At 51.7% G+C, this 15,744-nt stretch overlaps 1 protein-coding gene across 1 annotated transcript; it reads left to right on the plus strand.

Annotated features, from left to right (window-relative positions):
• The first annotated feature begins 11,889 nt into the window (after positions 1-11,889).
• FZD2 (frizzled class receptor 2) lies at positions 11,890-15,525 on the plus strand. The gene has a single exon (XM_046674526.1). The coding sequence runs from the start codon at positions 12,004-12,006 to the stop codon at positions 13,699-13,701; it is 1,698 nt and encodes a 565-aa protein (XP_046530482.1). The 5' UTR covers positions 11,890-12,003; the 3' UTR covers positions 13,702-15,525.
• The last annotated feature ends 219 nt before the right edge of the window (positions 15,526-15,744 follow it).

Consider the following 15,744-nt stretch of genomic DNA (forward strand, 5'->3'; position numbering starts at 1 on the left):
AGCCGCTGTGGGCTCTATGCCTTTCTATACCACCCTTGGCAGGAGCTGTGTTATACAAGCTGGAGAGAGCGGCCCCCGCAAAGAGGTCATCGTGCCTAAGGCAGCTTCCAGCTCCAGCGGCCTCTGTCCTGGTCACCTCCCCAGGGTCACCCCCTCTAATACACTGCCTGGGCATCCGTGGGCACTGACAGCCCTGGCTAACTCACATCAAAGCCCCAGGCTGAGTCCAGGTTGGGGTAGGGAGGCTAGGGGGACAGTGGGCAGGAGGCCAGGGTCTGGGGAAGTGTGGCAGGCAGGAGGGAGGACCCCTCTGGCTCTGTGCCTTTGGTCCTTCTGGCTGGTCTCTCCATCTTTCCTGATTCCAGCCCCTGCCTGCAACTCCTCATGGCTCATTCATAGTCTTCTCAGACTCAGTCTGAGACTGAGGACTGGGAGAGCCTGTCTCCTGGAGGGGCTAGAACACCCTCCCTGGCCTACCACCCCTGAGTGTTTCAGATAGGCAGAGAGAGAGGAGGAGAGGGGAAGAGCCGGGGAGGGGGAGGGGCTGACGGGGTTCTTTCTCTCCTCCTGGGCTGTATTTGGGTGACTGTTTGTCACTCCTGGGTTAGGGACCTCACAGCTTAGATTGTAGGCCAGGCTTGGCTTCAACCCCTCAGGCCCATGGCCTCTGCAGGGATACTCTTACCGGTTCGGATTTTTGGTTTGGAAAATATGGTCCTTGTATGGCCTAGTCCCTACCCTGCCCTCAATCCTTCCCTCCCCTCCCTCTCCAGGAAAAAAGTCCCCCCACCGGGCCCCTTCTCCATAGCCCAACCCCAGCCCTGCCTCTTCGTCAGTCTCCACTCCAGGAAGCCAGCCTTTTGCTGGCCTGGAGTGGTTAGAGGAGAGTTGGGGGTGCCTCTGGGAGGTCTGTTTGTAGTTCAGATTCTTCTCATTCCAAGCTCAGCAGGCTCTCTCTAAGGGAAGGGCCTGGATGGAGCGGGGTGGGGGGATCCTTGGGGCACCAGCTGCAGGGAAGGAAAGCTTCCTGGAGAGAGGAGGGAAGTGTGTTTTCTTCTCCTCCCAGTGACCCCCGTCCACAAGGCAGGACCTGCCTCTCCCAAGTCCTCCCTTGGGTCCTGCCAGAAGCTGCTCAACATTAAGGTCCTTCCCAACAAAAGGAGGTATTCAGAGGGCTCAGCTGAGGCCCTGATCTCTTTCTTTGCTTCCTAATGAGTCGTTTCTCTCCTTTTGGGATGCTTAGAGAGGTTTAGTAGAGTTGGGGAGGGTGTCAAAAGAGGGATGCCTGGAGAGTGACTGGGTCAGCCCCAGTTGCAGCGAGGCCTTGTCACTGTCCCAACAACTGAAGTCCTCTCTAGATTTTGACTTTAACCCAGCATTGGTATATTTGTCCCTCTATACTGCCAGCTCTCAGGCCACAGACTTCCTCAAGGGTTAATCAGAGTGACCCAGCCATGAGGGCTGGGGAGGGGAGGAACAGGGGTGGGGCGGGGGTGAGGGTGCAGCGGTGGGCATCCTGAACCCCTCGGGTCTTAGAGGTCTGACACCTGCCCCAATTTCCCTGAAAAACCTCCTCTGCAGCTCCCTCTCCCTGCTCTAGGGAGAGGAGGAAAAGCAATATGAAAGACTTGTATTGAGCGTCCATTAAGTGAAGTTACTGCTCACTTACCACTTCATCTGATCCTCCCAACCCTTGAGAGAGATTAATATCCCCAACTTATAGATAAAGAGCCTGAGCTTCCGCGTGCTTGAGTGACCTGTCCGGGGGAATGTAGTGAGGAAGTAGAGAGCTGAGATTCAAACCTCTTCTTCCTGTGGAGGCCAGTGCTCCGCCCCAGCACACCGCCTCATTAGGAGGTCTTCCTCATGTGCCTGTGTTCAGGCCTCTGGGTGACCTCTGGTTGACATTCTGCTTCCAGGTTACAGAGCAGCGTGACCACCCTAAGCTTCCTCTCCCAAAGCAATTGTCCCTACAAATCCATTTTCTCATTCAATCCTCCCTTCAAAGGGAACAAGACAGATTTATTGTACCCATTCTGCAGATGGAGAAACTGATAGAGAAGCAAAATGACTCACTGAAGGTCAGAGAATTAGTAAGTACCAAGGCTAGAACCCCAGCACTTACGTCTCCCGGATCCACTTCATGGGTTCTCTCCATGATGTTAAACTTGTTTTCCCCTTCACTCCTTCTCAGAATGGGGACCAGAACATATTTGCAGTTAAATATGGATAATCTTGTCAAAACTGGAGGCTGGAAACCTGGACCCTAGGAACCTGGCTTGCTCATTTCTCTTCCTCAGAGCTTAGCTTCTCGCTGCCCTAAGTGTGGGTTCCAGAAATGGGCAAGGTGGTCAGGGTAAGGGGGTTGGGCTGGGTGTCCAGGGCAGGATGCTTGAGTCCTAGACTACCCAGCCTAGGGAGTTCTTCAGGCCCCGTCCTACTTATAGAGGACATTGATTCACTTAAATGTTTACCGAGACCTACTATATACCACCTATTACAGGTGCACACTAGAGTGTGCGCAAAAATTCACACACAGCCTCTGCCCTCAAAAGGCCATCTTGTTGAGAGTGTGTGTGTGCATGTGGGGGATAATTAGACATATATAAATAACACATACCAAATACCATAAGTTAAGCATAGATCCAGAGAAAGGAGGGTGGGAATGGCATCAGGGAAGCATCACAGAGAAGGGGCCTTACAGGATTTACAAAGGTAGAAGGGCATTCTAAAAAAGCCCCACTGGGACAAGGACATAGTGTGTGAAAGTACTAAGGGTTCTGCTCTGTCTAGTTCGTGGGTAAAGTCAGGATTTGGTGCAAGAAACAGAAACCATTCTGGCTACTTTTTGCAGAAGGATATTTAATACAGGGGCTATGGACTGAATTGTGTATCCCCCAGATTCATATGTTGAAGCCTTAACCCTCAATGTAAATGTACTTGGTGATAGGGCTTTTAGGAAATAATCAGGGTTAACTGAAGTCATAAGGGTGGAGTCCGAATTCAGTAGGCCTGATGGCTTTGTAAGAAGAGGAAGAGAGAAAGATTTCTCTTTCTACAACACACACACCAAGGAAAGGTCTTGTGAGCACACAGTGAGAAGGCCATCATCTACAAGCCAGGAAGAGAGTCCACCAGTACCCAACCATGCTGGCACCCTGATCTTGGACTTCCAGCCTCCAGAACTGAGATAAAGAAATTTCTGTTGTTTAAGTCACTCAGTCTATGGGATTTTGTTATGGTTGCCCAAGCTGACTAAGACAACAGGGAATTAGGTGCTTGCAAAATTGTTGCGTGAACTGGAGGAGCAGACTTTATAATGACGCCACGGAAATGATCCTCCAGTAGGAGCTGCCACCTCTGCCACAATCAGGTAGGGAGAATCAGGAGGCTGCCACTGGAACTAAGGTCAAGGATGCAACCCCATAGCCCCGTTGGAGTCAGCGCCAAGCTGTTACTGCTGTCACAGAGACTGAACACTGGGTGCTGCTGCAGGAAAAACCCCATTCCAGGACTTTGTCTGCCAACAGAAATGGCCAGAGCAGCAAGAACCTTATCTCCCTTCCCTCTACCAAGTCTCAAATGAATGCTGTGTGCATCCAGAACTCTAGCTGCAAGGGAGGTTGAGAGATGAGGGTTTTGGCTCTTCAGCCTCTGCAGTACAGGAAGGTACTTGGAAGGAGGTAGGAATGGATGCAGGCCATCTTGTCCACCACAATGGGGCAAGTGCACTAGAAGTTAATGCTGGAAAGATACATTGGGGTTAGATTTTGAAGGGCAGTTGAATGAGTTTGGAGTAGGGGACAGAGCAGGACGAGGCAGCTGCCAAGATTAACCAGGGCTCTGAAAGCTAATTAAGTGGTCTGGAAAGCAGATAGCTCTAGAGTGTGCATAAGAATCACTTGGGGATTATAAATTCCTCTCATTGGGAGGGCCCAGGAATCTGTATTTCTAATAGGCAACTCCTGCCCCAGTGCCCGTTCTCCCATAATTCTGATGTGTGTGGACTCTAGGCTTTGAAGAACATTGTTCTGGGGGCAGGAGCTGTGATGGGGCAGCCCCACATAGTGCTGTGAGCTCCAAAAGGCTCAATTTGTGGGGGGCACATGCTGAATAGCCTCTTCCTCTCCTTCCTGAGAGCTAGTCCTGAAGGTTGGATGCTTGAACCCTGAAAAATACCAGTAAGGTAGGGGTGCAGGGGAAGGGGGCTCTGCCTGGAACCCCAGAGTCCAGGGGTTTACGCCCCCCAGTGAGAAGGACTAGGTGGTCAGTCAACAGCATGCGTGACCATTTCCTTCAGTTGTGACTCACTTTGTTGTCTGTTCTGACCCTGGCACCAACGTTCAGGACTCTGGGGACCCTATTTTGATTGCAGAGGTTCCCTTACACAACACCTTAGACCTTGAGGAGTTTAAGGATTTGATAGAGAAGAGAATTCAGCCCACACTGAATTTCCACACGAAATCGTCTACTACAATAGATTTTCCTTTTCTTTCTCAGTCATTTTATTTCTTTGGCTCCTACGCCCGGTTCTGAGGGAAAGGCCATAGACATGAAGAGCACTCGCCTCCTCCCCAGCCCCACGTCTCTGGGGAGGATTTGTGCCAAGCCTGCAGAGCCAGGCTGCCTGGGCTGAGGGGCTCTCCTCCTTCCCCGGGGTCCCCTCCCACACTCAGCTCCTGACACTCGGGGCCCCCTTTAGAAGCATCTGCAGCCCCATTTAGCCAGGGTCCCCCCGGCCTTGCTCCTCCAGGCTGGTTCTCCCAGAACAAGAACAGGCTTTCAGGCTGGGAGAGGGAGTCAGCCCCCCCACCCCCCAGTTATCACCACAAAGCAAAGTCCAGGGAAGGAGGGGGAGTGGGCAGGGCTGGGTTGGGGGGGTGGTGGAGAGCCAGGTCCTTGCTAGTAAATCAAAGTTGGTTTCCCAGATGGAGCTGCAGCCGCTTTGATTTCTCAAGTCGCCCCCTCCCCCTCTGCCTCCCCTCACCCCCAGCTCCATGGTTTCAATTCCTCCCTGAAAAGCAGTGGGGCCTCCTTTCAAACCAGCCCGGCTCCTCCAACTCCCAACAACAGCTTAAGTTACAGGAAAGAGAAAAGGGAGGGGGTGAGGTGACCCAGCCTGGAGGAAAAGGGGAGAAGGGAGAGTAGAAAGAAGGAAAGAGGGAAAAGAAAAAACAGGCTAGGAAATGGGGTGCAGCCAGGAATGCAAGCGTGTGTTCTGCTGGAGCAGGAGGGGAGCCCCAGTCGGAAGCAAACCTGTCTTGGTCCTCCTTCCCCAGTGAGCACCCTCACCCCCATCTCCCCTGAAGACCCCTCTACACCTACAAGTCTGTGATTCAGGCTCTCTCATTCCTCTCCTCTGTGCACTAGGTTCTAGAAGCTTCCAGAAGACAAAATATCTGACTCATTCCTTCCCAGGGACTCCTATTTCCTGGGCCAAGAAGGCAGTCAGCCCCAAGAGCCTCACTAACCAAACTCAGCACTGACTTTCCAGCTTTGTTTTCCCTAGTCTGCTCTGAGCAGCCCACACCTTGCTCTGGTTCAGCCTAGGCCTGGGCTAATTAAAGTCTTTAATTAATAGATCATCTGTTATATCTGTTTAATCCTTTTATGGCCCATTTTGCCATCCAGAGACCTTGGGGAAGGATGCTAGAGAGATAAAGGGGATAACAGCTATACTGTGCCAAGTCCCCTCTCCCTCGGTCCCCAGAGCCAGGGGCAGCCTTGGAACTCCGCAGGGGGTGGGTGGACTGTACTGAAGGGGACCTACGAGAGGGCAGAGCACGTGGCTCCGGGAGTCCTAGACCTCCTGATTATTCTGTGGCTGATTTCTAAGGGCTGGTTCCCTGAGAGCCAAGTGGAAGCTGGAGTTCAGGGAGAGGGAATTTAGTATCTCTCCTGAAGCTGGATTCCAGGTCTTGGTGGCCAGGCTCAGGGAGAGAGGAGGAAAAGGGAGACTCTCACACAGCAGAAGGAGAACTTCGTGGGTTTGGGGAGGGCAGAACCAACTAGATTCTCTGAAGGCTCAAACCTGTTTTCTACAGAGTGTCTAGGACCTACTCCATTGACAGTATTTTTACTACTCAAAGAATAAAGCCTTTAAGGATCTCAAAGTATCTGAAATTATGTTCTCTTCCTCACTCCTCCCCCTCCTAAACAAATACACACACCAATTCTCCTTTAGGATGGAGGGAGCTCTGTGCTTCGAGAAGGAAAGAATACTGACCCAGGACTGAGGAAACAAAGAGGGGACTCATAACTCTGCTAGAATAATTGTTCTGGAAGAAAGAGATTCTAACAGCAAAGAAGCAAGGAGACAGGGACACATGCAATGAGCGGACTCTTCCCCTTGGCAAAGTGAAAGACCAGAGACAAGAGGATTTCTGCATGAGTGGGGAGCCCTGGGCTGAGTCCCCCAGGTTTCCTTAGCTGGGAGAACTTCCCTGTGCTTTCTCTGAGCATGCCTGTGGTGTCTTGGATATTGCTGGCTGGCTGTCATTTTACATATCTGTAACACACAAGCCTTTCACCTTGTCCAGGTGGCATCAAGCAAGCTTCAATGATCCTGACCTATTAGTCTCACAGCTCCCTACATCTGGCCCAAAGGTAAAATCAATAAATGTTTTTACAATCGCTTTATATAGATGAGAGAGCTGGAGCTGAGGAAGGAAAAATGACGTGCCTAAGGCCACTCAGCAGGTGTGGGGGGGAGCCAGGCCTGCAGCCCAGACATTCTGTGCCCCAGGCCAGGTTTCTGTCTTCTCCACCAGCAAATAGCTCTCCTGTCAGGCTGAGATTTTTGCTCCAGCAGACCATGCCACAGAATGGAGTGTGTAGCGTCTCAAGACAGTGGGCAATCAACAATTATCCCAGATATCAGATTTGTAAGCCGAGAGATGATTAACATGCCCCAGGATTTGGGGGAGAAGTGGCATTGGCACGGTGCACTGGGGATACCTACACCTCCAGGCCACAGCAGGAGCCCAAGACCAGCCAGAAATTTTTCCCAATGAGAAATAGCAGTCCGGTTCGCTGGCAGATTGTTACCCACTAGACTATAAGCTTCCTGAAACTGGAGCCTGGGTCTCTGCTGACTTTGCTTTGCGTATAGTAGGTACTCAATAATTTATTGGATAAAAGTAATAGCTATTATGTACCAGTTTTAGCCTAACATCAGGTCAAGTGAGTGCCATATGCTATCTCATTTAATTCTCACAACTGAAACCCAGTCAATAAAAATTCTGACTTTAGGCTCTGAGACCAGGAAAAACAAGCCGTGTGACCTTCTCTCCTGGTCCCGCCACCCCTTTTCAGTCTTGCTCCTCCTCAGCCCCATGGTCCTTAAATGTTAGCATCCCTAAAGCTTTGCTCTTCTCTCCCAATCCACCTTCCCCAGGTGATCTTAGTCATGCAGATAGCTCCAACCCTAGGCTAACGGTACCAGATCTAAAGCTAGTCCAGTGCTCCCTCCCGGGCACTGAGTTAGACTATCCACCTGTTTTCTGGACACTTTCCCCTGGACCTGCCATAGGCTTGGCCTGGCTTGACTGTGCTCATTACCCACCCTGTCCCTGCATGTCCTAGCTTGGTTAATGACATCAGGGCATGTAGCTCAGAAACTTGGTTGGCCTCCTCTCTTATTCTCTCTCCTCTTCATCAAGACCGCCAAGGCTCAGTTGATGCCCTCAGCATCTTTTGCCTGGTCTCTTGTAATCTATTCCTAACTGGTATCTCTGACTCAGCCAAGTCATGCTCCTCACGGTTGCCCAGATGCCCTGTGTAAAACAAGTATGACCATTTTCCTTCCCTAAACACTCCAGTGTGTCTCCATCTCCAGGAGTCCAGGTTGTCTGCACAGTCCTTAGTCCCTGCTTATTTAAAACCTCCTCTGTCCTCCCTCTGCCAGGTGTACATGAGGCTCTAACAGTGCCAAAATACTTGTATACTTGTGCTCCTTGCCCATTCCCTCTATTTCACCCTACCACGCCCTTGCACACGCCCTTCCTTCTGTGGAATGCCTATCCCTGCCTTGAGATTGTAGGTTCACATTTCTACACCTAGCACCTCACACATGATCTGACACCTGCTGGCCTCTCTTTACCTGGTCCTATTTTACTCCTCACTCCAACCACACAGGGCTCTGCTGCCCTCCCCAACTCAGTCAGATTCCCTCCCCCATATACTCTCACCCCACCATACATTTTCCCTTCATAGCACATCCCTTCACAGCATATTCATTCCCATGAATCCTGGGGCAATTTTACATATTTAAGTGACTATGTGATGAATGTGAGTCTCTCCTACTAGAATATAAGCTCCACAGAAACAGGGGATGGATCTGGTGGTCAGTGAATATTTGTTAAGTGCATAAAGCACACAGTTCTTATAGACATTAGGGGCTGTGTGGCACTGCAGACAGAGCAAAGCTTTAAGAACCAAGCAGGCCTGGGTTTAAATCTCAGCTCTGCCACTTCCTATGTGACCTTGAGAAAATTGCCACATCTCACCTAAGGTCAGATTCTTCATCCATAGACACAGCACAACGCCTACTTTGCAGGCACACACAGTGTGTGTGCAGTGCTTCATAGGAGCTTACTAAATGGTAGCAATTACCCTAGGTATCCAAGGATACTTGCTGAATAAATGTTTAATTCTTGTAACCTCTTGTTTGAAAGGTGCTTTATGATTATGAAATTTATTTTTGTCATTCTGAAATTATTTTGGAGGTGTAGTCTCATATTTTTAAAATCTGGCTTATTTCCACTTTGCAGATGGGGAAACAGGTTCAAAGAAGTGAAGTGACTGTTCCAAGGCCACATAGTCAGTGGTAGAATTAGAGATCAGGTTCAGGTCAACGCTCAAGCTAATTTAAAAAAAAAAGTAAGTGCTATGTCTATCCAAGCACATCATGAAGCATTTAAACTGAGAGTCTGTTCACTTCCTTTAGTTACAGGTCTCCTGTAGGTTGGTGGAGTAGATGGCGCAGTGGGCAAGCCTGCAGTCTGAAGATGCACCTTCTGGTCCTGTTCACACTCAAGTCCCTCACATGAAGGGCAAGAGTAATCATGAAATAATGTGATTTCTGATTTCATGTAAAAATGCTAGATAAATGTAACATCCTCACAGAATCACTTTACTTCTAGGATACTGTAAACTCTTTTTTTTTTTTTGCTGAGTAAGATTCACCCTGAGCTAATATCCACTGCCAATCTTCCTCTTTTTGTATGTGAGCTGCTGCCACAGCATGGCCACTTACAGACAGTGATGTGGGTCCACGCCTGGGAACTGAATCCCAGCGACTGAAGCGGAACGCACTGAACTTAAGGACTAGGTCACCGGGGCTGGCCCCTGCTGTAAACTCTTGAAGGGCAGAGATGCCGTCATTTTTCTCTATATTGCCCCAGCACCTTCCACGGTGGTTTGAAATCAGAAGACTCAATAAAAGTGTGTTGAAGGAATGAAAGGTTGACTGAATGAATGAAAGTCTTTTATTTCTTTTTTGCAGCTCCCTCTCTGCCTTGGGGGTGGCTGGGGAAGGGATAACTGTCACTCAAGCCTGGCCCTAGGGCAGGAAAACGGGCTTGTCATTGAAGGACACTGCAGATGCTGCATTTCCACTGGAGATTTGCTGTCAATTCCCTTTCAGACTGTGAGCTTCCTAACTGTAGGAGCAGGTCTTACTCATTTTTGTCTTCACTGCTCAGCTCAGGGTCTTGGTACCTACCAGCTCTAGAGGTGCTTTGGAGGTAGAGTAGGTGGGGAGATCTAAAGGAGCAGCACCTCTGGCTTAGTTAGAGCACAGAGCAGGAGAGCACAACTTGCCCATCCCCAGACTGCTCTGGGACGAAGGCGGAACGGACACGGAATGGAGAGGAAAGGCACAGCCCCCCGATTCTGAAGCACAACTTTCTTCCTGAAGCAGTGAAAAGGCAACTTCTTCCTACAATAAGGAGAAGGATATGAAAGGGAGCATTTTCACATTGTAAAGACGCTGAAAATCTGTGTGCCATTCAATCAAGAAAAAAAATTTCAAACCCTGTCAAACCTGGTTCCATTGTATGTATCTACTTAGAATTTTCCTTCCTTCTCCCTACTCCTTTCTTTCTCTTACATTTCTTTGTTGTTGTTTGTTTTGTTTTTTGTTTTTAAAGCAACTCTTTTCCAGATTGGAGCAGAAAGCAGCTCGCCAGGCTGGGAGGATTTGGCCCTTACTGAGAAGCAAAGGGGCTTTCTAAACTCAATTTTCTTTCTTCTTTTTAAGTGGCCCCCCTTCCCTCGGGAGAGACAATAGAAATAATTGATCCATCATCCAGTACCAGGCCCAGGAGATTTACATGCAAATTCCCCCATCTCCTCCCCAGACTCCCCCCTCTCGAATTTAAAATCCTAGAAAGGGGAAAAAAGAAGAAAACCTTTCTAAACTAGCAGGAACCCTGCTGGCCACCGCCACCCACTCCCAACCAGGTGAGAGATGAGGGGGATGAGGCACCACAACCCCCCAGTCTCCTCCCTTGCCACGCACACCACCCCCTTCTGGTGTGGAATCACTTAAGGTTTGGGTAAAACTCCCTCTCTCCCTGGAGACGATCTGTGGAAGCTTTTAGGGGGCGGAGGCAGAGGTGGGCAGGGAGGAGGAAAATTCTCCCAAACGGCCTAAGAGAGTCATCTCTTCACTCAAAACTGCCCGTCACCCCCCACCCCCCACTATTAACCTTCGATTAAGACCTCCTCGTTATGGCAACTAAACTTTACTTTGCATAATTAAGATTTGCCTCGGAAGAAGGGAGAGGGAGAAGCCGCAGCACTGGGCCATTCTCCTTCATCTCACCCCCTCGCACCCCCGCCCCAACCCTCCAGCTCTGGGCCTCTGAGTTCCTGAGTTTTCTCACTTTGAGGTGCCACCGAACACAAAGAACCATAATGGGCTCCTTTGTGCTCGCTACGGGGCAATTACGCCCCGGAGTCCAGGCCCCTTTAAGAGCCTCTTAAAGAGACAGGCTCTCATTTTTCAGAGGGTTATTTAAAGGGTGTATGTAGGGGGAGGGGCGAGGCAAACTCCTAGGGGTCTACATATAGGCTGAAGTGAAACTTTTGTCTGGACTCCAAGAGAAAGGACTGAGAGAAAAGTCTTTGTCAACTGTTAATTTTTTAAGTCTCTCCCCTCTTTTTTAAAATTTTCAAACTTGAGATTTTTTTCACTTGATCTGAAAAACTGGACTGGAATAGGTGGGGTTCGAGAAGCAGGGGCGGAGGCAAGGATTTAAAGAGGCCCTACCCCGGAGAGCGCCTTGGCCCCCGGAAGAAGAGAAATCCAGGTTTGAGTGGCTTGGGTCCGCCGCAGTTCTGGGGAATGTGTGTCTCCGGATCTCGCCGCCACGACTCCGGAGAAATCCCGTGCTGGGCAAACAGCCCTTAATATAATAATAGCTTGTCTCTTTAAAAAGCAAAAGGGGGGGGAAAGTTTTGTTGGCATCTGGTTTCTGATCTCATTATGTTGTGGTCGACCAATCCAGCCCTCGGGGCTGGCCCTTGGGTTTAAATCTGATTGGCCAAGAGCACATTTTGGGATGGTGCTTAGAGCTCGACGGGGCGGTTTCAAGGATCCCTTTTTTGGGGGGCAGAGGAGAGGGCGGGGCCGCCGGCGGGGGCCCCCTTGAAACCGACTAATTGGGATCGGAGAGGCCGAGGTGAGGGCTGGAGGAAGGCACAAAGGAGTCGCTGGGCGGAGAAGGGAGGGGAGAGGCGAGAAGAGGAGGAAGAAGAGGAGAGGGCAAGCAGCGCGCGGTGTCTCCGGCCGCTCAGTCCGACCGCGGCGAGCTAGCGGGCGGGCGCGCCGCCCCCTCCCCCGCCCGGCCTCCCCAACTCTGCGGCCGCGAGCAAAGTTTGCAAAGAGGCGCGGGAGGCGGCGGCCGCGGCGAGGCGGCGGCAGGGAAGGCGCGCGGTCTCGGGGCTGGGGGCGGGGGCGGGGGGCTCCCGGGAGCCGGGTGGGGGGCGGCGGCCAGCATGCGGCCCCGCAGCGCCCTGCCCCGCCTGCTGCTGCCGCTGCTGCTGCTGCCCGCCGCCGGGCCGGCCCAGTTCCACGGAGAGAAGGGCATCTCCATCCCAGACCACGGCTTCTGCCAGCCCATCTCCATCCCGCTGTGCACGGACATCGCCTACAACCAGACCATCATGCCCAATCTTCTGGGCCATACGAACCAGGAGGACGCGGGCCTGGAGGTGCACCAGTTCTACCCATTGGTGAAGGTGCAGTGCTCGCCCGAACTGCGCTTCTTCCTGTGTTCCATGTACGCACCCGTATGCACCGTGCTGGAGCAGGCCATCCCGCCGTGCCGCTCCATCTGCGAGCGCGCGCGCCAGGGCTGCGAGGCGCTCATGAACAAGTTCGGTTTCCAGTGGCCCGAGCGCCTGCGCTGCGAGCACTTCCCGCGCCACGGCGCGGAGCAGATCTGCGTGGGCCAGAACCACTCCGAGGACGGCGCTCCCGCGCTGCTTACTACCGCGCCGCCGCCAGGCCTGCAGCCGGGTGCTGGTGGCACCCCGGGCGGCCCGGGCGGCGGCGGCTCGCCCCCGCGCTACGCTACGCTGGAGCACCCGTTCCACTGCCCGCGGGTCCTCAAGGTGCCGTCTTATCTCAGCTACAAGTTCCTGGGCGAGCGCGACTGCGCGGCGCCCTGCGAGCCGGCGCGGCCGGACGGCTCCATGTTCTTCTCGCAGGAGGAGACACGTTTCGCGCGCCTCTGGATCCTCACCTGGTCGGTGCTGTGCTGCGCCTCCACCTTCTTCACGGTCACCACGTACCTGGTGGACATGCAGCGCTTCCGCTACCCCGAGCGGCCCATCATCTTTCTGTCTGGCTGCTACACTATGGTTTCGGTGGCCTACATCGCGGGCTTCGTGCTCCAGGAGCGCGTGGTGTGCAACGAGCGCTTCTCTGAGGACGGCTACCGCACGGTGGTGCAGGGCACCAAGAAGGAGGGCTGCACCATCCTCTTCATGATGCTGTACTTCTTCAGCATGGCCAGTTCCATCTGGTGGGTCATTCTGTCGCTTACCTGGTTCCTGGCGGCGGGCATGAAGTGGGGCCACGAGGCCATCGAGGCCAACTCGCAGTACTTTCACCTAGCGGCGTGGGCCGTGCCGGCCGTCAAGACCATCACTATCCTGGCCATGGGCCAGATTGACGGCGACCTGCTGAGCGGCGTGTGCTTCGTGGGCCTCAACAGCCTGGACCCGCTGCGGGGCTTCGTGCTGGCGCCGCTCTTCGTCTACCTGTTCATAGGCACGTCCTTTCTCCTGGCTGGTTTCGTGTCTCTCTTCCGCATCCGTACCATCATGAAGCACGACGGCACCAAGACGGAGAAGCTGGAGCGGCTCATGGTGCGCATCGGCGTGTTCTCGGTGCTCTACACGGTGCCCGCCACCATCGTCATCGCCTGCTACTTCTACGAGCAGGCCTTCCGAGAGCACTGGGAGCGCTCGTGGGTGAGCCAGCACTGCAAGAGCCTGGCCATCCCGTGCCCGGCGCACTACACGCCGCGCATGTCGCCCGACTTCACCGTCTACATGATCAAATACCTCATGACGCTCATCGTGGGCATCACGTCGGGCTTCTGGATCTGGTCTGGCAAGACGCTGCACTCTTGGAGGAAGTTCTACACCCGTCTCACCAACAGCCGGCACGGCGAGACCACCGTGTGAGCGGGCGCCCCTGCGCCGCGTCCCCAGGCCGGGGCCGCCCGGAGCTTTCCTCCGCGCGAGGGGGGGCTCCTACAGACTCCTTATTTTATTTTTTTAAATAAAGAACAATCGAAACCATTTCTTTTTTAGGTCGCTTTTTAAAGAGAACTCTGCCCAACACCCCGCCAGGTTTGTAATTAAAACTGTAAATAGTCTTTGTAAATTTAATTATATATTTTCTATTTAAAAGAAAAAAGAAAAAAAAGGAGCAGCGAGGGGCGCCAGGGCTGAGGAATGGGTAGAGGAGGCGCTGAGGGAGGTCTCTCCTTTCTTCAGTGCCCGTTTTCAAACGCCACCCCCTACTTTGGTTCGAAGTTTTGGTGATTTGGCAGGGCTGGGCCTGCTGGAAGAGCTGTTGGCTGCGAGAAGTTGGGAGTTCCTTTCATTCAACTTCTAAAGCCAAATTGTGAGCCTTCTCACTGCCGCTGGGCCTGTGGGAGCTGTTGGGTATTTTTGAACAGGTCTTGGATTCTTCTTGTTTTGTCTTATTTCATTTTCTCCCTTTCTCTCACTTGTCCTGTCTCCTTCACTCCATCTTTGGAACCTTCCCAACGGAGATGAAGACGTGGGGAAAAAACCCCACACCCACGGGTCGGGTGGTGGGGAGAGGGCGGAGACCGGGTGTGGAGCGGCCCCCACTCCCCTGCAGGCAGGAAGATCTTTCTCTTTGACTTTTCTTCTTAACTCGCTGCCCCAAGCGCCTGGAGTGGGCAGAAAGTGCGTTGTGAAGTGTGTTTTAAACAAAACATCTCCCCCCCCCCCCGCCCCCACCTTGAGTACCGATCGTGACTGCCTCCATTTTTAGGGGGAGCCTTAGCTCGCAAACGGTGGGGTTCAGAAATGCCCTTGAATCTCTCCCCTTCCTTCCCCTGCAGTCCTCGCCCCGCGTCCCCCAACCGAATGTCTTCTCTTGCATTTCAGGTTAGCAGTTTGCGGGTTGGTTTGTGTGTTATGTATGGGTTTTTGTTGTTGTTTGGGCTTTATTTTTTTTTCAAAAAGTAATAAAAATGGGTTGGGTTGGAGGGAGGGGACGAATGGGCTGGTGGGGCTTTAAGTTTCCTTTGACAAAAGACTGGTTTCTTTTCAAACTTATCCAGAAAGGGAAAAAAAAGGTGGGTATCTTTGCTTTGGAAGAAGGCTCTGGACAGGCTCTTTGTGACTGTGGGGGTGGGGTTGAGTGTTTACAGACATTCTATATCGCAAGATCGATAGAATGTTTATAACAGATGTTTCTTATCTTCCCCCTACCCCCCACAAATAAAAGTCAAGACTTTTCTTAAAGTGTCTTTGACGCTGGTATGAGAATTGCAGTTTCCAATACACGACATTTCCCTCAACTATTTGGAATATTTTAGAATTTTATTTCCAGAGGGTTGATTTTGAAGACCAAAGGTAGGGGTGGAACAAGTATGCCACATAACTCAATTTTTCCCCATCTCCTGTTTCTTGATAATAGTGCAAATTAAAAGCTAATAATCATAATAATAAAGTGTATTTAATTATCTTCTAGAGATCTAGCCCTTTAATTGTATTTAACAGGGTTGTAACATTTTATTAGTTTAACCAAACCACACCTCCTCCTTCCCTCTCCTCAGACCTACTTGGTTGGGGGTGGGCTGAAGGAGATGTTCCCTGGCCCAGAGGTTGCTTTTTTAGCTCAATGGTGATGGAGGAAATGGTGCCTTACCACCCTTTGTTGGCAGTCTTTGGGACAAGAGAGAAAGTAAGTTAGAACCCCTACTTGGAAGTGTTTGCGTGTGTTGGTTTATGTTGGGGGAGGGGATCTGGAAATGTTTGGTGGTAATTGAAGTCGTATGTGGGGCTTTGTTTGGAATTGTATGAAGCCTGGGGATTTCAGCAGAGCCCCTTTCCCAAAATATATAACCTTCCCCCAGATCTTTTGTGCCGATGGCCAACATAATTAAAACTCGCTTTTTCTCACATGATGATGTGTGTGAGTTCCCAACATGAGATTCCCTCAACTATCAAAGATGCAGGCAGGGA

This window comes from Equus quagga, chromosome 11 (genome assembly GCF_021613505.1).
Source record: "Equus quagga isolate Etosha38 chromosome 11, UCLA_HA_Equagga_1.0, whole genome shotgun sequence".
Classification (NCBI taxonomy): domain Eukaryota; kingdom Metazoa; phylum Chordata; class Mammalia; order Perissodactyla; family Equidae; genus Equus; species Equus quagga.

Coding starts and splice junctions, on each gene's coding strand:
- FZD2 (XM_046674526.1), top strand. CDS start 12,004: ATGCGGCCCCGCAGCGCCCTGCCCCGCCTGCTGCTGCCGCTGCTGCTG.